General features: G+C 56.9%; 1 protein-coding gene across 1 annotated transcript in view; it reads left to right on the forward strand.

The window, feature by feature from the left end:
• Positions 1-24834, forward strand: part of CASTOR2 (cytosolic arginine sensor for mTORC1 subunit 2) — a 59083-nt gene extending 34249 nt beyond the window's left edge. The window contains exons 2-9 of the mRNA XM_004268766.4: positions 2146-2216; positions 11711-11904; positions 12591-12723; positions 13240-13363; positions 14093-14203; positions 14681-14763; positions 18933-19027; positions 19108-24834. Coding sequence (XP_004268814.1) covers positions 2146-2216; positions 11711-11904; positions 12591-12723; positions 13240-13363; positions 14093-14203; positions 14681-14763; positions 18933-19027; positions 19108-19173 — 877 coding nt within the window. The 3' untranslated portion in view covers positions 19174-24834. The remainder of the gene's footprint in view (positions 1-2145; positions 2217-11710; positions 11905-12590; positions 12724-13239; positions 13364-14092; positions 14204-14680; positions 14764-18932; positions 19028-19107) is intronic.
• Positions 24835-26612: the final 1778 nt, after the last annotated feature.

Consider the following 26612-nt stretch of genomic DNA (forward strand, 5'->3'; position numbering starts at 1 on the left):
CAGGGGTCCCCAAGGAGGAGCTAGGCCAGACCAGTGGTTGCCATTCACTAAGTGATAATTTGCCATTGTCGCCCAGCAGTTATAGATTTCATTTGTCCGGGCAGTAGTTGCAAATTGGATATGGGACAGGCAGGGACAGAGATGTAATTTGAAAACCAAAGAGCTGGAGGGAAATTGAAGAGTGTGGTGCTGCTGGTTGAGCAGAGTGTTGGGGGGGGGGGGCGTGGCGGGGGAACGCCACCTTGTTCACAACTCTGGCGAAGCGTTTTCCTTGAAGTCGGGTTCACCGAGGTATAAGTCACATATACAGTAGAAGCCGCCCCTTTTAGGGTACAGTCCTTCGGGTTGTGACAAATGTATATCATCTTGTCACCACCACCGTCAAGAACCAAACACCTCCTTCACCCCAGAAGTTCCCCGGTGGCCCTCAAATGTCAGCCCCAACCCAACCCCTGGCAACCAGGAATCTGTTCTCCATCCTTACAGTGTAGCCTCTTCCAGAATGTCACATAAATGGCATCACACAGTACGTCTCCTGTTGAGTCTGGCTGTAACTTAGCAAAATGCCCTTGAGATTCGTCCACATGGTTGCAAGAATCAGTAATTCAGTCCTTTCCATTGCTGACCAGTATTCCCTGGTGTGGATGTGCCACAGTTTACCCAGTTCTCCCGCTGAAGGGAGGACGTTTGGTTGTTTCTAGTTCGGGGTGATTACAGATAAAAGCTGTAAACATTTGCCTACCGGCCTTTGTGGGGCCGTATGTTTTCATTTCCCTTGACTGAATACCCAGGAGCAGGGTTGCCAGTGGGCATGTAGATTTCACTCTATAGAAACCTGACAAACCGTCTTCCAAACGGCTGTACCCTTTTGCAGTCCTACCGGTTCCAGCTGATCTCACTACTTGTGGAAATTTAAAGAATAAAGTGAAAAGGGTGCTGCGGGGCTTCTGTGGATAAGGCTTCCGTGTGGCAGGATGGCTGCCAGGAGAGGGGAGCCAGGGGGGCGGAGATCCGCGGACATTCCGGCCACCCCCATCCGCGGCAACGCCGCATCCACTTCAGGATCGCTTTCCCATTTTAATCTTCGTAGAAGTGCTGTTCGGGCCCTTGCCAGGCTTACTCGTTGGGCCTCCTTCTGTCACGGCTTCCTATGATGGATGGGTTTTACACAGCGGGCATGGAGCCCGAGCTGAGCCCCGTACTTGAGATCAGCGACACCAGATAAATCAATGACCGTGGGCAGTTCCCTGCCCAGCGCTGCCTGTGCGTGCCGTCTCTCCCTGCAGCTGCGCCTGGGGTGTTCTGGGGGCCAGTCTAGCTGGATGGGGGACAGGGAGACGGGCGTTGAGGGGGTGGTAAGCCCCTCAGCTGGAGACAGCCTCAAAGCCCAGCCCAAGGGCTGTCTGGACACGTAGCCCAGCGTGTCTGCCAGGTGCCAAGAGCGTGCTCAGGGCTGAGACCGGCAGGGATGAGTTACAGACGGACCGAGTGATTGCCAGACCCTCCCTGGCCTTGGGAAATTGATGGTCCCATTTGGGGGAGGAAATGAGCAAGTTACACCCCAGGCTAAGCAGTATTACCAAAGGCAGCATGTGGCAGTTCAGGGATCCCTGCCGCACAATGGCACAGACAGCCACGCCCCTCTCTCCTGCAAGGGAGAAAAGTACCCTAAAGGCTGGGCTGTCGGTTGGGTGATGCGAATTAGGCCGTAAATGACTGTGGGAGCTCTCGAGTTGGTGAGGAGAGGGGCCAGGACCATGGGCCGGGGACGCGACACAGCGACAGAGGCCTCAAGGTCAGAATGTGTGTGGGCAGCGGAGGGCACGGAAAACACAGTTCATCTGCATGAGCCCTGCCAGAGCTGCCCTTGGGCCTGTAGGGGACCCTGGAGGCTGGCCGGCTCAGGGGTCCTCAAAGATCGGGGGGTGCAGAGGAAACCGTCAGCGTCCCTAGGCCTCTCTGAGTCCTCCTGAGTCAAAACGGAGGCAGTGGAGGGAGAAATAAGTAGCCCCCGAGCAGCCTGGGGCAGAGCTCTGGGTAAACCGGGTCACGGCGTTGGGAGAGGGGGTGGGGGGTGAGGCGGGCGGCTGCCACAGGGTCTGCTGGGACTTACAATACCCTGTGTCTGTCTGTCCGTCCACCCAGGTGCAAGTTCTTCAGTCTGACCGAGACCCCAGAGGATTACACCATCATTGTCGATGAGGAGGGCTTCCTGGGTAAGTGCTTCTCTCCCCAGGGGCTTGGCTGGACTGGGACCGGCAGTCGGTGCCGGCTGCCCGCCCCCCTCCCCTTGTTTCTGTCCCCACCTGCTGGTGGCAGAGCTTCCTCCTGTCCTGTGTTCTGGCTGATCCCCTCCCTTTCTGCTCGCGAGACTTTTTCCCAGGAAAGGCCCCAGAGCTGAAAGGGGGCAGTGCCTCCCCAGCCAGGAGCTAAAGCAACCAGGAAGGCAGGGGGCATGTTCTCTGGGACTCCTGCCGCGAGGGAGGCGCTTTCAAAACATCTTCAGTCCTTGTTCGAACAGGAACGTGCCCCAGTCACCATCCTTTTATGATTTTCCTTTATCTTCCTTCCATCTTTTAAATCGAGATAGAATTCACGTACCAGAGAGTGCGTCATTTTAAAATGTACAGCAGTTCCGTGGTCTTTGATATTCCCAAGGTTGTGCAGCCGTCACCACTATCCGATTCCAGAACACTTCCGTCACCCCAGAAAGAAGCCCTGTCCCCTCATCCTCCACATCCTTTTAGTTTTATGATTGAAGTTCGTTATGTTTGTCCGGCTCTAAAGTAACAGTGAGTGTTCATTGGTGGCGAGTGCTGACCGATACGTATTACTTGATGCGAAGGTGTTGTGCTTGTCCTGTGATTATCAATGAGGAACTGAGAGTGGAGGCGGGGAGTCGTGGGTCCAGACTCACCAGCAGAGGAACTGGGCCCCCTGAGAGCTGGTGGTCATTCAGAACTGCTAAGTTAGAGTCTTCCGAACATGTAGAGATAGCAACAAATCCAACAGGTTTTAAAACCCTAGCCCTACCCACAAGACAGCTACTGGTCACTTTTTTCGTGGTTTTCTTTCCAACTTTTCTCAGGCGGTCTGTTTAATTTATAGAAATGTTTTCACTTCACATAACAACAAAATATGCTGTGATATCACAGCCTTTCAGCAGCAGCCCTGGTTCCTTGCCCAGGCCCCTACGGTTGGAGCTGAAGTTATTTTCATTGTCCTCCAATGAGAAATTCATAAACTCTGTCAGTGCATAACATGTATTCTTAGGCAGGTTGATTCCCGAAACAGAGTCTGAGAAATGGCATTGTGGAGTCAGGAGTTGATTATTTTGTGGTTCCCGATGCGTATCGACCCTCTTTACTTTTACTGGTGAGAAAGTGAAGCCCCAGGAAGCGGCTTCCCAGCTACGCCCCGTTGTCCTCGCACGCACGTGGTCTAGGGCACCGAGTCAGTATTGGGGACTGGGCTCGGCGCCCCACATCCTCCGGGCCCCCCATGCCTCCAAGGGGGGGCGGCTGTATGGCCAGAGCAGGAATGGGGCAGACCCCACTGGAGGCCCTGCCCCTTCGCCAAGGACACCTGTGTCGTCAGTCACTCACTCACTCATTCATTCATTCATCAGAATTTTCTTTTTTTTAATATTTATTTATTCAGTTGCGCCAGGTCTTAGTTGCAGCAGTGGGGCTCATTAGTTGCAGCAGGCGGGCTCCTCAGTTGTGGCTTGAGGGCTCCTTAGTTGTGGCATGCCAACTGTTAGTTGCCGCACACATGTGGGATCTAGTGCCCTGACCATTGGGAGTGTGGAGTCTTAGCCGCTGCGCCACCACGGAAGTCCCCCATCAGACATTTCCTGAGCCCAGGAACCACAGACCGGAATGTTGCCTTAGCCACAACTCACATGAAGAATGTCTGCTCAGGCAACCCAAGCACATGTTTATTTTCTCATGGGCATTCAGGCCTTTACACAGAACTGCTGAGAATCAGGGCACCTCGGATGTAGAAGGAACACCCCCAGAGTGTCTGTTCTCTAGGAAGGGATATTCTGTCTAATCCACCTCCCCAGACCAGTATCTCTGACTAACTGTCTACCTCTGAAGGCAGCAGGTAAGAAAACTCCTTGAGCAGGGAGAGCGGGAGGCTGCAGGACCTGGGGAGCCAGTTTTGCTGGTCCTGGGAGGCTGTGTTTGCAGGAATTGTCAGTAACCAGGGAGCCGTCCTTTGGCCGAGCTGAGTGTCGGGTTATTCTGAGCCAGCCCCGGGGCGGGGGGTGGGGCAGTATTTACTGAGCACCTGCTGCGTGCCGTGCCGGCATCTTGCTGAGCCCCGGAATGAGAGACCCCACCTCCGACCCTATGAACCTCAGGACCTGCCAGCTAATTACACCATTAATTGTGGAGCTGCCATTGCGGTGGGTGCTGTGCAAGGAGGGTGTGGATGCTGCGAGAGTGAGACACAGAGGACGCCCCGCCGTGCAGGAGACCCCACGGGAGAGGCCCTCAAAATAGGAAGCAAGACCAGAGCTGAGTCTTGGACCTCCACGCCCGCCCCTCCGCCATTCAACATAGATTAACACATTCTACCAGCCCTGCCGGTGCTTCTGTCTGCAGACACTGTGCTAAACACTGGAAACGACTCTAACGGTCCTCACTTTATAGATGAAGAAGCTGAAGCACAGACACGTGGTGTGCAGCCTGCCCAGGGCCTCGCCACTGGTGTCATTTATGCATGTTTCCACGGGCCAGGCCCCGGACAGGGTAAGGCAGGGCAGACCAGGAGGTATAAGGACTGAGCCTCAGCTCCTGAGGGACTTACAGACCCTGAGGTTCCCTGGAACCGTAAACAATGGAGGCGAAGTCTCGATCTGCCTCTCCCTGAACCTGAGTGGCTGGAACGGAGCCGGTGACAAAGGGGTCATCGGCTTACTCTTTAGTACAGGGTAGGTAGGACGTGGGGAAGCAGGTTTCAATTATTAGCCCAGGAGGGGCCCAGCCGCTCTGTGACTTCTGAGCCAGGGTCTCACTTCCAGGCCGTGACTCCTGGTCAGCACGTCAGGCTGCTTGGATATCCATCATTACCAGAGAAAAAACTGTGTACATAGATTTAAGTAGTAAGTCTCTCTCGCGCTTACACTGTGGAGCCGCAGGGGAAAACCATACAAAGTAAGACTCCCGTTCCCCCTCCGCCACTCTTAACGGTTAACTGGAGCCCAGCAGAGGCATATCACCTCCTGGGATCATTCCAGTGGCCTGAAGGGTAGAGAGTGGAGACCCATTTTACAGGTGAGGAAGCCGCCATTTACGTGCCCAGAGTCGCCGTGAGTGACAGAGGGGCATTTGAAGCCGGAAGTGCTTTCAGGGTGGTTCCAGCCGAAATGAGGAGAAAGTGCTGCTGAGAAGTGGTGGTTCCCAGCAGACCAAGGTCACAGGAGCACCTGAGAAAAAGGGGGCAGGCCCAGGGCAGTCTGCTCTCAGAGGGCAGGATTTGGGGTGGGGTGGAGGCTGCAGTGAGAGGCAGCGATGCTGAGTTCTACCCTCGCACCTCGCTTCTAGGGGGGTTCTCTCAGGAGACTCCTCTTCGGAAAGGGAGTCTGGTCTTGTGGCTGCCCCGGTGGGACCAGGGAGGGATGCTGGCTGTGTTACACCGTACGAAGGATGGTGCCCCGTCTCCCAGCTCTGCACATGTTGCTTCTCACCCAAGGGCTTCCCTTGGCCACTGTTGACATCAGCCAGGGTACATTGGTTATTGTTCGCCAACAGTTACCTCCATTGTGAAGCTTTTATGGTTAGAAACCAGCGGCTGTCTGCGATTCACGTGTACGTAAGATGCTGGACCTTTCCTGGGAGGGAGGGACGCTCGTCAGTGACGTTAACCAGGCAGCTCCTTGTTGGTTGTGGAATTTTAGAGGCTCTTGGCTCAAATGGATGCTGTGTGTCTGTGTGGCCAACAGAAGGGAGGTGCGTGTGTGTATTTTGAGCTCTTACATATTTAATGAGCAATTACTTTGTGCAATGCTAGGTGTTCTCAGGGACCCAAAATAATGGGAGCAGCAGCGCCTGCCCTGACCTCTGGGTAGTTTTGCGGTTGGAGGGGCCCAGTGCACATCGGGGGGCCCCCACCCGTCACAGTCCCCTTGTGTGTGTCGGTGTGACCTGTAGCACACTTGGGGCTTGGTGCCATGATTGGTCGAAAGATGGAGGGAGGAGGATGTCGAGAGGTAACTCCTGGCCTCACCCAGGGCTGAGGGGAAGACCCAGCTTCTATCCAGCCTCTGCTACCTTCTGGGCAAGTGGCTCACTGACCTGGGGCCTCCGTGGCCTCGTCCCTAACACAGGATCACCTCCTTCCCTCCCTCCCAGTTCTGTAAGGTGTGTGTGTGGCTGTATGACAGGCATCAGGGAGTCACGTGCCACCTCCACTTTGCGTGTCCACCAGGGCAAACAGTGCAGTGCCCATCAGCACTCCCTGCATCTCCCGCCTAGCTCTGAGCTCCTAACTTACTAATTCAGTAGTACCCCCAGCAGGGGTCCCCTCTGCACGAGGTCCAGGTCAGTGAAGGAGCTGGGGCCAGTTCTTCACTGTGCCCCCAGTCGGGGCCAGTTCTTCACTGTGCCCTGAAGCCGACCCCTCCCTCCCGGTGAGCACTGATGGAGGATGACGCACACCTGCCTCTGGAGCGTCTCCCGCGTTGTGTAGAATAACAGACTGGCAGCTCAGCCTGGAGCTGAGATTACATCTCCCGGGATGGGAGGAGGGGTGGACCTTGAGGATGGGGTGCCTGCTGCAGGGAGGGCTGCTTCCCTGGAGAGTCCCCCGCATCACTCCCATGACACCTCAGCTCCTGCCCGCCCACCCGCTTCCCTCGACCTCTCCAGGGCTGCCTCGTGGCAAAGTCCTTCCCACGAGGTCTCCACATTCTACACCCCCAGGTGTGGATATCTCGCCGTGTTGACCTGTAGTGCACATGCTTCTTATCTTTTCATTCCACTCAGTATAATTTCCCAGGATCAGATAGCCTTCAAAAGTGTGTTTTCCCGATACCCTCTGTATTTTGACAGTTTTCAGACTTGTACAACCGTTGAGAGCCTACAATTAACACCCCTGTTCCCTCCACCTGAAACTAGACTTGCCGGCTGGTCACCTTTGAGGACAACTGTTTTCACTTCTTGTCCATAAACAGTGCACACATACATTTATTATTTAATGGACCACTTGAAACTAAGACCTCAGGACAGCTCACCCTGAATACCTGAGCCTGTATCAGCTGAGAATAAAAGCCCTCTCCTACTTACCACACCTACAGAATGAGACATTAATTGCAGAATTCATACCTACCATAAATTTTATATTCTGATTTCCTTCATGATTGGGAAATGTGTTTCATAGCTGAAAAACCTGTTTTTTAAACAGACGCATCGTATTCTGTCACAGATGAACTGTGGTTCGTCTGCCCGGCCCTGGCGTTGACTTTTTTGGTAGCTCCCAGGTCTTTGTCTTAAATCCTTTTGGGTTGAACGTTCATACCCATAACTCTTTCTTTGTCCCATGTGTAACTACTCCTTTACAGTGAAACTGTACATGTTTAAACTCTTGATACATTTTTCCCCAACTTCTATCCAGAAACCAACAAAACTCCCAGCAGCAGCGTTATAACAGAAAGGCTTTGGCACTTGGCAAGCCCTCGGACGCCAGGCACTTAGCTACGCACTCGATGGGGATTATCCCATTAAATCCTCCAAGCGTCTTCTGGAGTCTATCCTGATTTCATCAGCCCAACATTTGAAAACTAAGAAACCAAGAGGTGGTGATTTCGTTCAGAGTCACACAGCCAGGACACAACCCGCCCACCTGACCCCAGGACTCGTGACCCCGCTGCAGGCAGGGTGGGAGAAGCCTGACAAACTCTGTCAGAGGACGTGACCACTTAGCACAGGGAACCACAGGGCCTGCAGCCGGAAACGGGGGACTCCTGGGGAGGTAGGGTGGGCTCCCAGCAACAGAGCTGCCAACTTGCTTTCTGGGAGGTGGCAAGCGTCCTCAGCGACCCGCCAGGGAGCGTCCTCAGCTCTGATGGGCTATCTTTAGGGTCTTGGACGATGGGCAGTGACAGTATTAATAATCCCTTTCAGTCTTGGAATGTGTCTACTTTTCCTCTAGGGAAGAGCAAGCTGGCTCCCTCCTGGCAGCTCCTGGCAGCCCAGCCCCCAGCCCCGCAGCGGCACCTCGGGCACCCTGAGGCTTGGCCTGGGTGACGATGGGACCAGGCAGGCCTTCCCTTGCCCCCGAGTGCCAGGGCAGCATTTGGGGTCCCTGGGGCCAGAAGCAGCGAGCACTGTGGTCTCCAGCTGCTTTGCTGCTCTGACAAAGCTCACCCTTCTGGAAGCTTCAGAGAGGTGACCACTGACCCAGGGCTGACCTCCCTCTCAGTCCGGGCCTGCTGCTTGAAGCACCTCAGTGGGTTCCATCCAGGACTGAGAGCCGGGACCGGCGGGTAGACCCACCCCCGCTCACCGGCCGCCCAAACCCTGAGTAGCGTTTGGATTGAGCTGAACTCCTCTGGGCAGTGGCAGCCTGCAGGCTGCCCACCATCCCCCACCCGCCCACTTCTGTCCCCATTTCTGGTCGGCCTCAGGCCTGGGCTTCTCCGCGGGACCCGTCCAAACCCGCTGAGAGACTCCTCGGAGCAGAGCCTTGGTACCCTAGCACCCCCTAAAAATGCACATACCCCAGCGCTTTGCAGACTTGGAGGGAATGGCCTTCACCACTGTATCAGCAGCAGCTTCCCAGCAGCCTCTGCTGCAGAGGACGGAGCCAGGGTTAGAGTTTGTCACTGTCTGAGCCCAAAGCCTGTGTTCTTTGCCACCACCCTCACGTGCTCGCCGAGGACCCCACTGCTAAAGATCAGGCCCCACTGGATTGTGGAACTCAGGCGGGGGACAGAGGGCAGGCCTGAGGCTGGGGCAGCAGAGGCTCCACCTGCCAGGTGAAGGCCTTACAGGGCCAGTGGAACCACGGTGCCAGAATTGGGACATTGGAACCTCAGCTGCCCGGACCCCCCCGCCAACTTTACAGTCCTGAAGCTAATCCCTGCAAGAGGGGTTCTCGCGACACCCCACCACGGGCTGGTGGCGGGACGGGTCTGAACAGACATGCCACGGTGCCAGAATGAGGTGCCCTCCCCATTTACTGCACTGTGACCTTGAGCCAGTCAGCTTCCCTCTCCGGGCCTCAGTTTCCTATTCTGTGAAATGGGGCAGGGACTGACTTCTGAGCCAGGTCTATAAGCAAATGGACAGCGTTCTGCACTGCTGGACTAAGAATTCAGAGAAGCTGGCAGTGTCTGGGGATGACGCTGGCTCCCCCAGGGCCCTCTGCCTGATCCTGGGAAGCCGGGTACAGGAGCGTGGGATGATGTCGAAGGCCGCCCTCCACCTGGGGTCTGGCAGTGTGACCAAGCCCTGACCACAGAGACTGAGCTGGGGTGGGGGCGCGCGGCGGGAGCAGAGAAGGTCGATGGGTGGGAACAGGGGCCCGGGCAGAGCAGAGGGGCGGGGGCAGCTGCCACGTCCCTCCTCATCCATTCTTCTGGAGCCTCCGTGTGCCAGGCGCTGAGAATAGCAGAAAACAAAGCCGTTGGAGACAACGGCCCCAGGGCGCTGGCGTGCCAGTGAGGCCAACTGTAGACTTGAACTGGCCGCTCACCCCACGCGGCCATGGGAATTTAAAGGAACCAAAATTAAGTGCAACTTAAAATTGTATTTCTTCTGTAGCACTGACCACATTTCAAGTGCTCCGTTACCACATGGGGTAAGTGGCTTTGGACGGCGGAGGTATAGACCATATCTATCATCCCAGAAAGCCCTCTGGGGCAATGCTGGTTCCCAGCGGCACGAGGACTTTGGCTTTTACTCCAGAGAACGTGGAAAGCCACTGGGCAGTTTTGAGTTGTGAGGAGCTTGGAACAGGCAGGCAGAGAGGCAGGTTCACAAAAGCTGACATGGTCCTGATGTGTTAGCATGCGGTGATGGAAAGGACCCCTCCAGAATTTTCCTAAGATGGCTTTTGGGGTTCTGCCCTACTGAAAAGTGAAATTAAAATTTTTTATTAAGTATTTTATTTATTAGTATATTAAAATGGTGCTTCAGATGACAGACCATCAAGGCACCCTGGCCCTCGGTGGCTCCTGGGGCTGTCTTTGCTTAAGATGGCAGGGTTGGGGGCTCACAGCACTGCCCCCAGGAAATCCCCTCCATGGCCAGTTCCAGACCCCTTGGAATTTCAGAATTGAACTGGGACACTCAGTTCTGGGGAGCGTGTTTCCTCTGGCGGTCCTGGGGCTGAGAAGTCTCTCTTCTGACACCCCAGATGACAAGCGGAGAGACTAGATGTGGAAGCCTGAGATCAGGCTTTCCTCCTGCCTCCCCCACTCCCAAACCCCTTCCCTTCTCTGGGAAGCAGCCTACCTCTCCAGCCAGCCTGGCGGAGGACTGGCCCCTCTCAGCCAGCAGGGCCAATGGGCTCCGTAGGCTGTGGTTGCCATGACGACCTTAGCTGGGCAGGTAGGAGCCTGGTTGAGGCTTCCAGAGCCATCTTGCTGAGGCCAGCACAGCCCAACCCAGCTTCCCTCGGGCAGCATCATGATCATCGCAGCCCCCTTAACTCACCAGTGTCCGGCCCCCTCTTCTTAGCGACCCCCTTGCTGGGGACCTGGCCCTTCTTCCCATGTGGTGCCCAGCATCGAGCATAAGGGTCTGTTTGTAAGTCAGATCTGGGTTTGAATCCTGGCTCTGTTATTCCCTGTCTAAGTGATCTTGGGTAAGTCACCAGCCCCTCAGAGCTCTGGTTTGTCACATGTATGGGGTGAAATGACAGTCCTGGTACGGGGTGGGTTCGAGCAGGCGACTGTGATGCGTGGAGAGTTCCATGTGCAACCTGTGCTCTGTTCTGTGGCTGCCTGTCCATGCAGCCGTGCACATGTGTGTACCATGTCCCGTGCACAGTCTCCCCTGGGTACTCTTTCTGCAGGACGGGGTGGAAGGATGGTCTTTGTGAGCTAGTCAAGGAGACTGGGCGATCACTGCCGCTCTGAACGTCCCCGACCCTGCCCCTGCCGGTGACCCCGCCCCCAGGATCCCCAGGCTCTCAGGAGGGACTTGGGTGACAGTCACTGCCCACTGGAAGGTGGCAACCTCAGGAGGCCTTCTGGAGCTGAATGTGCTTCCAGAGGAGCCTGAAGTACAGGTCTAACTGAAGCAGGGAGGAAAATCCCAGGCCCCCCACCCTGTCTTCTCCTGGCCTCCCCTCTACCCCCCAGCCCCTGGGAGGTTCCTGGGAACCCAGTTTGAGAACCATGGGACCCGGTCCACCGGTATAAGGTGGTGATGGCAGCACCTGGTACCCAGAAAGGTAGTGAAAACCAGAAATAACAAAACTGTTACTGCTGAGTACGTATCACTTCACAGCTGGGGAAACTGAGGCCCAGCACAGATAAACCCCTTGTTCCCATGGTCCCTGCCCTACTGAGCTGCTGGGCACATCCAGAGTCCTGTGAGAGCCTTCCCTGCTCGGTCCTCCCCGGATGGGACCTTTAAGGACGATCTCGGCCTCCTTTGACAGATGAGGGCGCTGAGGCCCAGAGGGCGGGCTGGCCGAGGTCACACATCTGGGGCCCATCAGTCATAAGCCGGCCTTCTGTGTCCCCCTCCAGAGCTGCCCTCCTCGGAACACCTGAGTGTGGCCGACGCCACCTGGCTGGCCCTCAATGTGGTGTCGGGTGGTGGCAGCTTCTCCAGCTCCCAGCCCATCGGTGTGACCAAGATCGCCAAGTCGGTCATCGCCCCACTGGCCGACCAGAACATCTCTGTGTTCATGCTGTCCACCTACCAGACGGACTTCATCCTGGTGAGCAAGCTGCAGCCCACGCCCAGGCAACGTGGGCGCCTCCTCGGATGTGGTCTGCAGAGTTTGTGCCTCTCCCCGCCGGTTTTGTGATCAGCTCAGAGAGAGGTCAAGCGTACCTTAGGGTCATCAGTCCAGTGTCAGCATGGCCCTGGCTGGTCTAGTCCCACCCACTGCCTGCCCTTTGTGTGGACCATTGCTGGGTTTAAGCTGGAGGCCAGGAAGTGAGGGCTGGGGGTGCGTGTGGGTGGGATGCCCCCCTCGCTGGATGTCTGGCTCCCCCAATCCCATACCCCTCCCCTGGGGTGGCAAGTGTGTCTGGCCATGGAGCCAGTGGCATTTCCTGGCTACCGTGTTATTCATGCTCTTCTCCCATAGGGCGTGGCCACCCTGGAGAGTCCTCCCAGGCCAGGGACAGGTGTGGCCACCACACACAAGAGGGAGTGGGGGAGTGGACCTGCACCTCCTAGCCCTCGGCACGGTGTCTTCTCCCCTCTGCATCCTCCCTGCTGCCCCTGGGGAGGCACATGCCCCTGGTCCCAGGCTCCCGTCCCCAACCAGGACAGCGGGAGGCAAGGACAGGGGAAGCTCGTTCTGGGGACAGAATCTCAGAGTGAAGGGGCTGGTGGCCCCAGGCCCACTCCATCCAGGGACCATGGTACACTCCCTCTTTGACTCCCCGTCCCCAGGTGCGTGAGCGGGACCTGCCCTTCGTTACCCACACCTTGTCATCAGAGTTCACCATCCTGCGGGTCGTCAATGGCGAGACAGTGGCAGCCGAGAACCTCGGCATCACCAACGGCTTCGTGAAGCCCAAGATGGGTGAGTTGCGGGAGGGGGAGGGTTGTGCAGAGAGACCTCAAGAAATTACCAGGTCCTACCCAGGGCAGCCCCATTCTCAGAGCATCAGTTGAGGGCCAGGCATAACACGGTACCACAGTCCTGATCAGACTCTGTTCCCAAGGTCTAGCCAGGGCAGTGGATGTGGATGCAGCCAGCAATGGCCAGAGACCATTTCTGACCCAGTCCAGGCTATCAGGCCAGGCCTCCCAGAGGCAGTGACTCTCAAGCTGAAGCTTGGAGCACAAGTAGGAGCTAAGCCCGGTGGTGAAGGTTGGGAAGGGCGTTCCAGGCAGGCGGCGTGGCATGTGCAAAGGCCCGGGGGCCTGGGGGTGGGGCTGGAGGCTGGAGAAGCGCCAGGCCAGGTCTTGCAGGGCCTGCAGCCAGCCTCCCCAGAGCAGCTGCTGGCTGACCCCACCCCTCTTCCTGGGCCCTCTCCTGCCCCACGATGCTCCTCTCCTCCCGGCCTCAGCGCCCCTTGTCTTTGTGCTCTCACAGTCCAGAGGCCCGTCATCCACCCACTGTCCAGCCCGAGCAACAGGTTCTGTGTCACCAGCCTGGACCCGGACACACTGCCCGCTGTTGCCACACTCCTCATGGATGTCATGTTCTACTCCAACGGGTAGGGCCTCCTCAGGTGTGAGGGGCTGCTGGGTGGCCAAGGGGAGACACGGCTCTGTCTAGTAGCCCCAGTCTGAGGTGGGAGGCACAGACCTGCCCTGGGAGCTCGTTTGAGAAGCAAGACATGGCTGTACCCCAGATCCCCATTCTAAGAGGGGAGAATGGCATTCCTTGGGAACCCCAAAACCTGGTGAAGCCCTAGGCCCACATGTGGATATAATAAACACCCCACTGTCACCTGAGCTCCTAGGGCAAGCCCAGTCATCTAAAGAGCTGGGAACTCAGGTTTTTTCATTTGGTGGGCGACAGCTTTGCATTTTTCCTCAGGGCAGATTGTAAGTTTTGGCCAGCACCAAGTGGAGCGGGGCCAGGGGCCAGTGAGCTGACAGTGACCATAGACTGTGCCCTGAGATGTGGGCCATCCCAGGGACAGAGAAGCCACCCCCAGGAAAGGGCAAGTGTAGCCTGTGCCGAGGGCGGGCTGGGACTCCAGAAACACAAAGTGCGGTGCTCATCTCTGTGAGTGCCGTGGAATCGTCCACACCTCACAGATGCAGAGGCCGACGCAGGTAGTGCCTCAGGGTCCACCAGCAAGGCAGGATCAGAGCCAGGACTTGGCCCGTGCTCTTCCCAACACCCCCAGACTGATGGGCGGGGCAGGGGGGCCTGATGGGGCTTGGGGTGCAGTGGGGGCCCCACTCCACCCCTCACCAGCTGCCCCGGCCCCCAGAGTGAAGGACCCCATGGCGGCCGGCGATGACTGTGGCCACATCCGCTTCTTCTCCTTCTCCCTCATCGAGGGCTACATCTCCCTGGTGATGGACGTGCAGACCCAGCAGAGGTGAGCCGGGCCCCGGCCTGGAGGCTTGTGATGGGCTTATCACCCACTCGGTCCTAATATGTCCCTACCCCAGCCCTTCATTGCAGGTGAGTGGCCCCGGCTCACAGATGACAGGCCACTCAGAGACAAAGGCCCCGGGTCATCCAGCGCCATCCAGTGCTGTTTGTCCCTCACCCCCCCACCCCTGTCTGGAGCTGGGGGGGGGGGTACCCTGCCCAGCCTGAGCAAAGGGGGCAGTTGTTCCAAAGCCCGGTCCCAACCTTGCCTTCCTGCTCCCCCTACCCGCCCCCAGATGAGGAAGATGCAGAGTGAGTGCGCTGAGGGCTTGGGAGAGTCCTTGGGGCCCCTGAGCTCAGGCCAGACACCCCCTTGCTCTGGCCCTACATCAGTGCCCAAGGACAGGGAATGCTCCAGGGAGGGCTGGCAGAGGGAGCACCGTTAATATCTGGGGATTAACTTCACTCGCTCCCTTTCAAGGTTTCCTAGTAATTTGTTGTTCACGAGCGCATCTGGAGAGCTCTGGAAGATGGTGCGGATTGGAGGACAGCCCCTAGGATTCGGTGAGCCCCGGGGGGCCGGGGCCGGCATTGCCGAGCGCCGGTATAGATGGGGAGACTGAGGTCCCCACAGCCCACGCGGTCCCTTGTCCAGTGAGTGACGGGAGGCATTGGCCTCGGAGGACGGAAGAGCAGCTTCAAGCAAAGCACTCTTCTCCGTCCCCTCCCCAATGAAAAATTAAAACCTGCTTCTTATTAGAATATTGGGAACATGATAAAAATAGAAGAGGAAAAAAAAATCTCTCCTTAGTCCCACTGTTGACAGGGAATGACTGTTGTCATTTTTAATGAGGTTTTTTTTTTTTTTTTAACACAGTTGCCAAACAGCTCACAGTAAAACTCAAGACATCCCAGCCCCGCACCCTTTTCCCTGTGTGGTCACAGTGACCTGATCCCCCGGGAGAAAATTCACGGGAATCCCCCAAGACTCAGTCTAGCTTCAGTTTCCACAATTGTCCAAGCTGTCTTTGGTAGACAGTTTTTCCCATCAGCATATTCCAAGGGGCCACGGGTCTCAGACCCCTCGGTTAGAAGGGCCACACGGTACCGATTCTCCCGGCGCTGAGTGTAGGCTGCTGACCCCCTTGTGATGACTGCAGCGCGCTTTGTCTTGATGAGACATGATTTCTCTGGGCTAGACTTGTCAGACCCAAGACGTTGAACCCAGAAGAGGCTCTTGGAAAGTCACAGGACGTTTGTTTCGGGGAGCGCCCCTCAGCTGGCCCTGATGGGATCAGTAAATCCTGATTTCCCATAGACAGAGTGCAGAATGTTCCAGATGAAGCTCAGACTGCTCCAGGGGCCGTGGGGTCAGCCCAGGGGGCTCTGCTTCTGGGACGGGACGTGAAGGTGGCAGGGCATTTTGACCTGAGGGCCACAGGTCGGAGAGGGAACCCGGTTCTGCCACCTGCCTGTGGCTTTCTCTGGACAAGGTCGCAGATACACAGTAACTAGCAGGACTGGACAGCACCCCCTAACTTTGCTCACATCAAGGCCAAAGCCAGAGCCATCCCAGGGGCAGGACAGGGGGCTGCTTTCTGCAGTGCTAGGAAATGTACACTGAAGGCTCCTGGTCCAACCCTGGGCTCCAGCCTGTCTCTCGGGGCCACCTTCTCCACCGACCCCAGCATCTCTCCCACCCACATTTGCTGCCCAGTTTGGGGCCGTGGGGATATGGAGACCCAGTAGCCTAGAGGCAAGTTCGCCAGTGAAGGAGGCTGAAGGAAACCAGGGTGACCTTGGCGCTTAACCTCTGAGCCTCAGTTTCCTAGTCTGTAAAACAAGGATGATGGTAGCCTGCTTCAGGGTGGTGCAAAGCCCTCCATGACGTGTCAGTTACACCGGGTGCTCAGCAAGCAGCAGTTGCTGTCACTACCACATGTAAGGACGTGTAAGGCTTGGAGAGGGTTGAGGAAGGGAAGGCTTCCCAGAGGAGGTGGCCCCAGAGGTGACCAGTGGATGTTAACCCGGCTGACGGGGAGGAGAGGGCGGCACCAGCAGAGGTGGGTGTGACGCAGCGGTGCCTCTCCACAGTAGAAACAGTGGAAAAGAGCCTCACCAGGTCATCACAGGCAAAGGGGCAGGCGTCACTGGAGACTCAGAAGCAGGAAGTTGCGCATATCAGTTTATCTTTTTTTTTTCTTTTTTTACTGAAGTAGAGTTGATTTACAATGTTACGTTAATTTCTGCTGTACAGCAAAGTGATTCAGTTATATATACATATATATGTATTCTTTTTCATATTCTTTTCCATTTTAGTTTATCACAGGATATTGACTATAGTTCCCTGTGCTCTACAGTAGGACCTTGTTGTTTATCCATTCTGTATGTAATAGTGTGCATCTGCTAACCCAAACCTCCCACTCCGTCCCTCCTCCAGCCCCCTCCCCCTTGGCAACCACAAGTCTGATCTCTATGTCTGAGAGTCTGTTTCTGTTTTGTAGATAGGTTCATCTGTGTCATATTTTAGATTCCACATATAAGTAATATCATATGGTGTTTGTCTTTCTCTGTCTGACTTACTTCGCTTAGTATGATCATCTCTAGGTCCGTCCATGTCGCTGCAAATGGCATTATTTCATCCTTTTTTATGGCTGAGTAGTATTCCATTGTGTATATGTACCACATCTTCTTTATCCATTCATCTGTCAGTGGACATTTAGGTTGTTTCCATGTCTTGGCTGTTGTGAATAGTGCTGCTGTGAACATAGGGGTGCATGTATCTTTTCGAATTAGAGTTTTGTCTGCGTATATGCCCAGGAGTGGGATTGCTGGATCCTATGGTAATTCTGTTTTTAGTTTTTTGAGGGACCTCCATACTGTTTTTCACAGTGGCTGCACCAACCGTGTGGGAGGGTTCCCTTCTCTCCACACCCTCTCCAGCATTTGTTATTTGTAGATTTTTTAGTGACGGCCATTCTGACCCGTGTGAGGTGGTGCCTCATTGCAGTTTTATTTGCCTTTCTCTGATAATTAGTGATGCATTTCAGCTTATCTTTTTATCCCCAGCTTTGCTTCAAAGTTTACCAAAATACACTCAGTATAATAATATTACAGAAAAAAGAAAGTCAGGTTGAAGGGAGAATCGAGGTGGGATAGTAGATGAGACTTGAATCATCCTACCATCTGCAGTTGCTCTGGGCTGTTTTGAGTGGCCTCACGGGCGGGCGACAGGGGACACAGTGTGTGATCTAGCAGGCAGCAGCTGGATCTACCTTCCCGGGATGTGGAGGGTTTTAGCGCCAGGCTAATAGCTATAAATAGCCCTGCAAGAAAAATAACTTGAGAATCTGAAAGATTCTAGACTGGCGAATTCCATATGTTTTAGACCACGGTTTGCAGGAAATATGTTTTCCATCACAGCCCAGCACACACATACACAAACAACTCTACGGTTTCACAAAACTGCACTCGCTCTGGTGCTGAGCTGTTTGCCCTTCCCTTTTATGTTGTCATTTCATAAAACACTGGTTACCAGCCTTCTAAATTGATGTCCCCAGTGGGTCACCACCCACGGTTTGAAAGGCACCATTCTAGACCCTAATCTCCTACCCGCACCCCCCATCCCCTTTACAGAACTGCAAATGAATGTGTCTGTAGCGAAAGAATCTTAGGACACAACCGGTCTCCACCACATAACAGCACAGACGGTCACCAGAAGTGCAAGCACGAGGCCTGTGCAGCCACCAAAGGGGCCCATGGGTCCAGCCAGGAGCCCCAGGAGACCAAGCAGGAGACAGGAGCTTGAGAGACCTGCAGGGTCATGTCTAGGTCCCAGGGTGGGCTGACAAGCAGGACCAGGGCCGGGGAGTGGAAGGGTGCCGGGGAGGCTGGGGGTGGGGGAAGGGTGAAGCCCAGGTTGCTGATGCCCAGGCTCTGGCCCCAGAATCCCATGGGGAGCTGGTGGCCATATCTGTACTCTCCCACCCAATTGGGACAACGCTGGGGAAAGGCATCATCGCCAGAATCAGAACAGTAGCTTTGAGGGGTTGTGCTGATGGAGAGAAGAGTGGTCCTCAGATCCTGGAGGTCTTCCTGTAGGAGGAAGCTTTGCATGGTGCCTTCAAAGAGGGGAGGAGGGTGGAGGAGAGGGGAGAACCATCCCCAGGCAACCCAAAGACCACCTTATTGGCTGAGGTTTGGAGGAGGCCAGAAGGCCACTGCTTTGGAGATCCAGAAGGAGAAGGAAATGACATTCCTCATGATCAGATGCCTGACACTGCCTTTAGGACAGGCAGGGACCTTTACCCAGTGGGGACTCCGATGAGGAAACGGAGGCTCAGAGAGAGGAAGTGACTTGGCCACGTCATCTGACTAGAAAAGGGCGACAAAAAAGAGGGCCTGAACCCACGTCCTCTTATTGCCACGCTACCTCCAGCTCTGTTTAGGGAACTCGCAAGATGGCCAGGAAGATGAGTCCAAACTACGAGGCACGGAAACAGGCAGAGGGTGGTCACAGTTAGACAGAAGTGCCTTCTGTGGAGCCCTGAGGATGGAGAGCTCACTGCTGGCCAAAGAGATCAGAGAAGCCTGCTGGATGGAGGGGCGGGGAGTCTCTGGGAAGCTTGCGGGTACAGGGCGGGCACTGCCAGCAGAGGGAGGGGAGAGGCCAAGGCTGTGCTGGGTGGCCGGGTGGGGAGGACGCTAAACGTGGTCCCCGCCTCTGTCCCCAGATGAGTGCGGCATCGTGGCCCAGATCTCCGAGCCCTTAGCTGCTGCTGACATCCCCGCTTACTACATCAGTACCTTCAAGTTCGACCACGCACTGGTGAGTGTCCGGCACCGGCCCCCGGGCAGGGCAGGCCCGGCTCCAGGGGCTCACGGGTGTCTGCTTCCCACCCCTCGCAGGTACCAGAAGAAAACATCAATGGCGTCATCAGCGCCCTGAAAGTCAGCCAAGCAGAGAAGCATTAGGAGGGCCTCTTCCGCTCCTCCCCGTCTGCCCCCCAGGCCTGGGCCCAGCCCCACCCTGAAGATTCTTCTCGCAGTATTTCTCAACAGACTGGAAAATCGGCCCCGGGGCCCCCAAGGAAGGGGTCCCTAGGACACGCCCCTGATGGCTGACCCCGCCAGGCCTGTGGCCCAAGCCAAGCCCTCCCCGTGCCCTCCTGCCTTCCTGGAGCCCCCAGACCCTCCAGAGAACCCCCCCCCCCGCCTCCTTCCCCCACCCGCACCCCAGAAAATGATGTCTGAGGCCCAGGGAGCTCGTGAGCTGACCCACCTTCTCCTCCTGCCTCGCCCACGGCCGGGGGCAGACGCCAAAGGAAGCTGGCACCTTCTACAGGACACTGGGAGGACCAGTTCTCGGGTCATCTTGGGGGGCTGGCTGAGCAGGGCTGAGTTCATGGGGCCCTGGAAGGCCCTTGTGAGGGTAGGGGTTCTGGCCCCTGTGGTCACTGGTCTCTGGTTCCATTGGCTCTGGGCTGGCTCCTGCAGAGTAGAGGCCAGTGGGCAGCCCTCTGGTCGTGTGCTGGTGAGGCTCCAAGGGAGCTCGGGTGGGGCCCTGAGCTGGACGGGGACCCCAGTCCCCCAGAACCTGGCCTGCCAGCCACAGGGCGTGTGCCCCAACTCCCAGCAAGACTGCCAAAGGGGCCTTTCCAGACCCTCCCCACCACGAGCGCTCAGTCCCGGGGGGAGGGGGTTCCCAGGAGACCCACCAGCCTGGGGCACGAGCTCCTGTCCCCTCTGCTTTCCCTGGACCCTCCTGGGGCTGGCAGAGCCTCGGGTTCCCCTAAATGGGGGCAGCCCCAGCGTTCTGGGCCTGGGGTGTCTTAGGTCACCCCCACCTCCCCAGCAGTTAACTAGACCAGCACAGGGCTCCCCCGTTTTCCTGCCCCGCCCCCTCGCCCCACTTTTGGGGGAAAGTGGAAGGCCTCTGCCCCCAACTCACCTGCCCACCCACCCCTCGGTCCAGGGGCCGTGGTGTTCATGAGTACTTGACCTGGGAGGCAGCTTATCTGAGCCTTAATAGAGAAAACCGTACCTTGTTCTAGTTTCTTATTTAATGTATTTGCACCCAGGCTGCAGCGGGCAGTAGTTTCAGGGGATGGCCCGCTGAGTCTGCCGGGGCTCAGAGTGTGACATCGCTTGGTTGGCACCCTGTGGCTCCAGGGACGAGCTTGAGAATCGGGAGCTGCTTCCAGGGGTCTCGGCCCTCCCTTTGGGGCAGAAAGCTGGGAGCAGAGGTCTGTTACGATACAGGGGTCCCCGGGGCATCCCCCCACGGAGCTGCCAAGGCAGAGTGGCTCTGAGCATCAGAGGGGACTCAAGGGCCGCAGGGTGGTGGACAGCCAGGTGGCAAGCCAGCCCCCTCAGAGAATGGGGTGACCCCCGTGCCTCCTCTCCAGCTGGGAGTGTTTTCCAAGCAAGCAGGACCTGCAGGGTCCTCCTCGGTGCCCGGGCAGCAGCTGACACGTGCTGTCCCCGAGAAGCTCGGAGGAGAAGGGACGTTCTCTTGGGCTGGTGAAGCCCCACCCACCCCCATTCTCTGTGCCGCGTGGGACCCTCTGAGCCATGGAAACCCACCAGGTGGGGAAGCTGTCTGTCTGGATCCTTGCAGATGTTCGGGGCTCAAGTACTGATTCGGAACCCACGTGTTTTTTTTTTTAAGTTAATTCATTTTGCACAAAACGCCAAAACGTCAGTTGTTTGCTGGTTCCAAAATGGGGGTGTCCACGTGGGCAGGGCAGCACTTCACGCCCCGAGGGTCCCCTGACTGTCCCTGGGAGGCCTTGGTTTTTCCGTGGCACGCCCTCCAGACCCCTTCCTGTCTGCCCCCCCTCACCGTGTCACTCCCCCGCCTCTCCTCCCTGCCGAGCAAGTGTGTCGGCCCCTTGACCCCCAGAAACGTGTGCTCCCTAGACCCCCTAGGACGTATATTGTACACACATATAAATACCTGTGTTTTATGTTGATATAGATATATACTGTAAATAGCATATATACTTGAGCAATATATATGTTAATATATACTGTGTGAGCGTGCACACGCGTGTGTGCGTGTGTGGGGGGGGGGGCGTGAGGGCTTCCGCCCCGCGGTGTCTGCCGTGCACACAGGCACATTTTGAGCCACCATATATTTTTAATTCAAGTATATAGGCAATACGATTATTAGAGAAGCCGGCTGGCTGCCTCGGCCCTGACTTGAGAGAAAAACTAAACCAACGGCCCAGGAACTGAGCTCCGGGGCGGGTGTTGAGGGTCCCTAACCCCTCCTGCCCAATCTCCCTTGAAAGCTGGATTCGGCCCCTTCCTGTAATCCCGTTGGCACGACCAAGGCCCCTGGACACCCTTATTTTATTTGGGGGACAGTGGCACAGAGGGAGGAACAGCTGGAACAGAAGAGCCCCCTTGCCGGTGCTCTCAGCCCGAAGACCTGGCCCAGCGGGACGGGCGCCCTCCGGCTTTCCGCCCAGGTCTGCTCCCACAGCCCCATCACCTGATTTCTTTCGCTGTAGAAGCCTCAGGTTCTTTCCCCAGGTCGCCTCCTGGGGACTGGCCCCATCCGACTGAGAAAGGGACGGATGGACTCCGCTCTCTGGGCTACCCAGGTGTGTATCCAGCTGACAGGGCGGGAGCCGACACCCTGAAAACCTGCCCCCTCTATTTCGCACACCCCCATCCTCCCACTGTGTGCAGAGACCGGCACATCCTCGGTGCCTCTGTGTGCCCGTGAGTCAGCGGCTGGGTCTCCAGCAATCTGGGGGAAGAATGAGTGGTCTCCCCGGTGGCTGGCTGCCCCCAGCCATCTCTGGCTTTGCTGTGTGCAGGGGTCCCCAGACCCCCAGAGAGGTGGCCTGAAGAGGGTGCCCTGTCAGGCTGAGGCACTCTAGGCTCTGGCTTGGGGGTGAGCGGGTGGCCCAGGAGGTGCCACCTGGGCTCCAGGTGTGTCTTTTGAGTCTGTGCTGTTCGCTGGTCAGAAAAGCTCAAACCATCTAAGTGCTGCGCTCTCTCTTCACCCGCCCGGTCCCTGCGCACTGCAGAGCGGCGCGAGGTTAAGGGAGACCAGGGGCCGCGATCGCCCACTTCACCCCTGCCCCCAATTATCAAAATCTGCCTCTTGGGCTCAGCTCTCAACATGGGCGCCCCTGGTTCCTAAGAAACCCCATTCTCCCTCGGCCCTAGTCCTGACCCAGCAAAGAGTTGGGCAGTGCCCGCTCTGCACCTCTTTCCTCCACAGGGGTTTCCAGAGCCCCCCAGGAGGCGGTGCCTATACCACTGACCTCAGCCCAGGGCACCCATCCAAGCAGGAGAGGCACATAAGACCTCCCTTCCCCAGGATTCCGGGGGTCCAGAACCCCCCAAGCACCAGCATTCTCCCCCTCCCATCAACTCCGGGCCACAGGCCCCTGGTGGGAAGGGAGGGACCGGGTGACCCAGAGCTGGCCGCTGTGGCCTCCCCATGCGGGCAGCATGGCCTCGGTGGCCAGTGTGGTGTCCAGAAGATGCATGGTCGGTTGGGGCTTGTCCCCTCTGTGGTGACAGAGGACGCCATGGAGCTCAGGAGAGGAGGCTGTGGGGGGGATAGGAAGGGCCAGGCCCCTACCCCAAGCCAGCGGTACCATTTGCCTGATAATCAAAGATGAACCTGCCCACCCACCTCCTGCCCCTTCTGGCCACACTTCCCAGCCACCCTGGGCCACCTTTCTGGGCCTCTGGATCTGGATGTGGGCACAAGCAGGGCCCTTCCCAGCCCCAGCTAAGAGAGGGGACCTTGGGGACCTTCCAGGTGGTAGCGCTACGGCTGTGGGCCAGGAATTTTTGACGCTCCTTCCTGAGGGAAAATTGTGGCAGGGCGGCGGGTAGGAAGGAAGCACCCCCAGTGTATGTGTCTGTGGCCAGTGCAGGCCATGGCTGGGGAGCAGCCCCCCGGGCACTGCCGTCACGGCCGCCAAGAAGCAGAGTCAGTGGTTGGCTTGGCAGACAGAGCTTGGGGGAGGACGACGGGGTCTCCCAGCGGTGGAAAGACAGGGGCTTGGGCTCTTCAGGTTTCCTGGGTACTGTGCTGAGGCAGGGGCTAGGCCTGGAGGGGGCAGTGGCCCTCTATTCAAGGAGGCCGCCTGGGAAGGGAGCCACCAAGATGGCGCATGTTGGTCAACCAAGATGGCAGACGGTGGTCAGCCCAGCAGAGGGTGGGCTTGGGAAGAGTGGACGGGACTTGTGAGGGGAGATGAGCCCTGGTATAGCTAGATACCTTTTCTCACACGCCAGCTCTTTTCCATTCTTTCATTTTCAAATTAGAGGCAGCAAAAGGACCCTTTTCCATTGACCGAGGGAGAGAGAAAGCTGCGGGGTGGGCTATGGCCTTCAGCTTTGAAACCCACGCCCTCCTGGGACGCCTACTTTCTTGGGACGGAAGGCTGGGAGCTGTTGGCCGAGGCAGCCTGCTGTCCTTGGGGCTGAGGGCACCAGGAGTGGCCTGGAGTACAGGTAGAAGCCTGCGGGCGGCCTGGCCCCTGCTTTCGTGGGCAGCCTGGTGGGGAGGGAGCTCGTGGCTCTCGGTTCTCGGTGCGGGAGGCTGTGAACGCGGCAAGTGCTGGGCGTCAGAGCAGTGTTCTGAGCAGGACCACACGTGTGTGTATATGCACACGTGAGTGTGCGCTGTGACACGCACTGTAGTGTGGACTCGAGCACACACGTGCAGAGCCCAGATCCGAGTGGAGGGACTGGCTTGTCCAGTATTTCGAGGCCTGGGTACGTTCTTACCCCAGGGCCACATGTAGAGTTGAAGGGGTGCGGGCAGCAGACCTCGAACGCAAGGCAGCCCCACCCACCTTGACTTTGCTAAAACTGCTCTGCGGACAGACGGGGCAGAGGTGTCCCTGCAGGGGCTGTGCTCTGCCCTGCAGAGGCCCGGAGGTCCTTGCAGCCAAGGGCTAGACCTGCTGGGCGGACTCCTCAGAAGCAGCCAATCCTGAAGACAGTATTTACAGGGAGGGGTTCTGGGGGCTGGTGCCCCTTTGCCTACTGGGGCTCGTCCATGCAGAGCATCCAACAAAGTTGGAAACTGGAGTGGAGGGCCGGTGGGGTGGGTGAAAAACAGGCCAAATTCAGGTCCCAAGGCAGAGGCCAAGCCCAGTGCATTTTCCTGTCCACTGCTTCAGTTTACCTGTTCAGAAAATGGTCCAGGAAGAGCTGGGCAGGGTTGGCTCCAAAACTGGGGGTGGGGAGGTGTAACAGCAAACAAAACCCCGAGCCCTCCACTTGCTCTTTGCCAAAATCATTTCCGTTATCCTGAGATGGGGGTGAGTGGATGCTGGCTGCACAGCAGGGCTCAGAGGGGCCTCTGCCCTGCCCAGGGTTTCGCCTTGGGGGTCTGGCCCTCCCCTGGCATACGCCCCGGGTCACCAGCAGTAGCAGCGGCACATGCATCTGTCCCAAGGTCTGGGCGAGGGGAGAACAGGGCAGCCCCGTACCCCAGGCCCTCACACTTTCTTTCTTTCTTGAAAAAACACAAAACCCTTGAGATTCATGTACTGTATGACAGAGAGAAAAAAAGTACCTAATGTTCCCCCCAAAAAAGACAGTATATTTTGTACTTTGTAAAGTGTTCATTAAAATGGAAGAAAAAAATGATGTTGGCTGACGGCTGTCTGATTTTGTGCTGATCCAGGGCTATGTCTCATCTCTCTCCCTTCTCATACCGTGGGTGGGGGAACATTAGGCCAGGAGCTGGGAGGAGCCAAAGCAAGAATCCGAGAGAGGAAATAAATAGCCCTGAGAACGCGAGGGGCTGTATTAGTTACCCAGTGCTGCATAACAAGTGGCCCCAAAATGTAAGGCTTAAAATGATTATTTGTGTGTCCTGGTTTTGGTGGGTTAGGAATTTGGGAGCCGTGTGAGCAGCTTGGGCTCAGAGTCTCTCAAGAGGCTGCAGGCATCTGAAGCTCGGCTGGGGCTAGAGGGTCTATTTCCAAGGTGCTTAATCCACATGACTGGTGAGGTGGGCCTGGCTGTCGGCAGGAAGCCTGTTCCTCTCCACGTGGGTCTCTGCTGCTTGAGTGTCCTCGTCATATGGCGCCTGGCTTCCCCTAGAGCAAGGGATTCAAGGACCGAGGTAGGACCTAAAAAAAAAAAAAAAGTTTTTCTTCTAGCTTCAGGATTCACGTTCCGTCATCTCCATCATGTTCTATCGTCATGCAGCCCAGCTCTGATTTGACCGTGGAGGAGACCACACAGGGGTGTGAAAACCAAGAGGTCAAGGTAACCTTGGGGGCCACTTTGGAAACTGGCTTCTACACTCACCATTCCTCCCCAAATCTGTGGCAGAGGTGGGCCTGGGGGACCGGGGTCCCCTGGAGCAGGATAGGACCTTGGTGGTGGCAGGGGAAGGATCAGGGGCTGGAACCCTGCTGTGAATGTCACACCCCCAGGAAAGGTTTCTTGGTGCTGGAAGCCCAGGAGCTGATGCCTCCAGATAAGACACCCTGGGGGCAGGAGGGAGGGCACGGTGCTTGGCGTCCCTCCCACAAGCGCTCTGGGGTTGAGCTCCTGCCCCCTTGGCAGGTGGATGCTGGAAATGCCCAGGCAAGAAAGAGGCCTGAGACCAGCAGGTCCTGGACCTTGGATGCCCTTCACCCTGCCCCTCTTTGATGTTTTCCATGGAGGGCAGGTGTGAGCAGGGCAGGGTTCTGCCTACATTGGGCCCCACCATCCCCTCACCCCTGCCTCACAGAAGAAGCAGCCCTGGAGATGGAAGGGAGGGAAGATGGGAGCTAAAGCACTCACCACCCCGAGTCCAAGAAATTCTGGCTGCTGTGAAGGCTTGCCTTTCTGGGGTTTGCAACCCTTCACATATCGCACTGGAGCCACAACATGGGTGGGCACTCTTGATTGCCCAAAACAGTAGCAAAGCCCTCCTTTTCCCACCACTCACTCATGTTCACTGTCTCTAGGATGGTGCCAGACCTTGTGCCCGGGGCTGGAGACCCAGATGACGCTGCTGTGGCCCCTGCGCCTGAGTTGCTCCAGGAGGTGTAAAGATGTGAAAACAGGCTCTCCCAGGGATTGCAGTGCCAGGCTCCACCACAAGGGGATGCTGTGCCCTGGGGCCATGACCACTGTCCGGCAGTAGGAGGAACAAGAAGCCAGGACGTTAGGGTTGAGCTTGGTAAGCTTAGCAGGGGGACCCAAACAGAGGGAACAGCAAAGGCGCAGAGGGCCTAGAGGGGAGCGTAGCTGGAATGGAGAAGCAAAGTGGGAGAGGGAGGAAATGGACGGGGCTGGTAGAAATGAGGCTGAAATGCAAGGTGGGTTCTCAGGCCAGCTGGGGGCCTCACAGTCTGCTACAGACCATGGGGAGCGACGGAGGACTTCATGCAGGAGACCAAACGTAGCATCTGAATGGTGAGTCT

The sequence above is a fragment of the Orcinus orca genome, chromosome 16 (genome assembly GCF_937001465.1).
Source record: "Orcinus orca chromosome 16, mOrcOrc1.1, whole genome shotgun sequence".
Classification (NCBI taxonomy): domain Eukaryota; kingdom Metazoa; phylum Chordata; class Mammalia; order Artiodactyla; family Delphinidae; genus Orcinus; species Orcinus orca.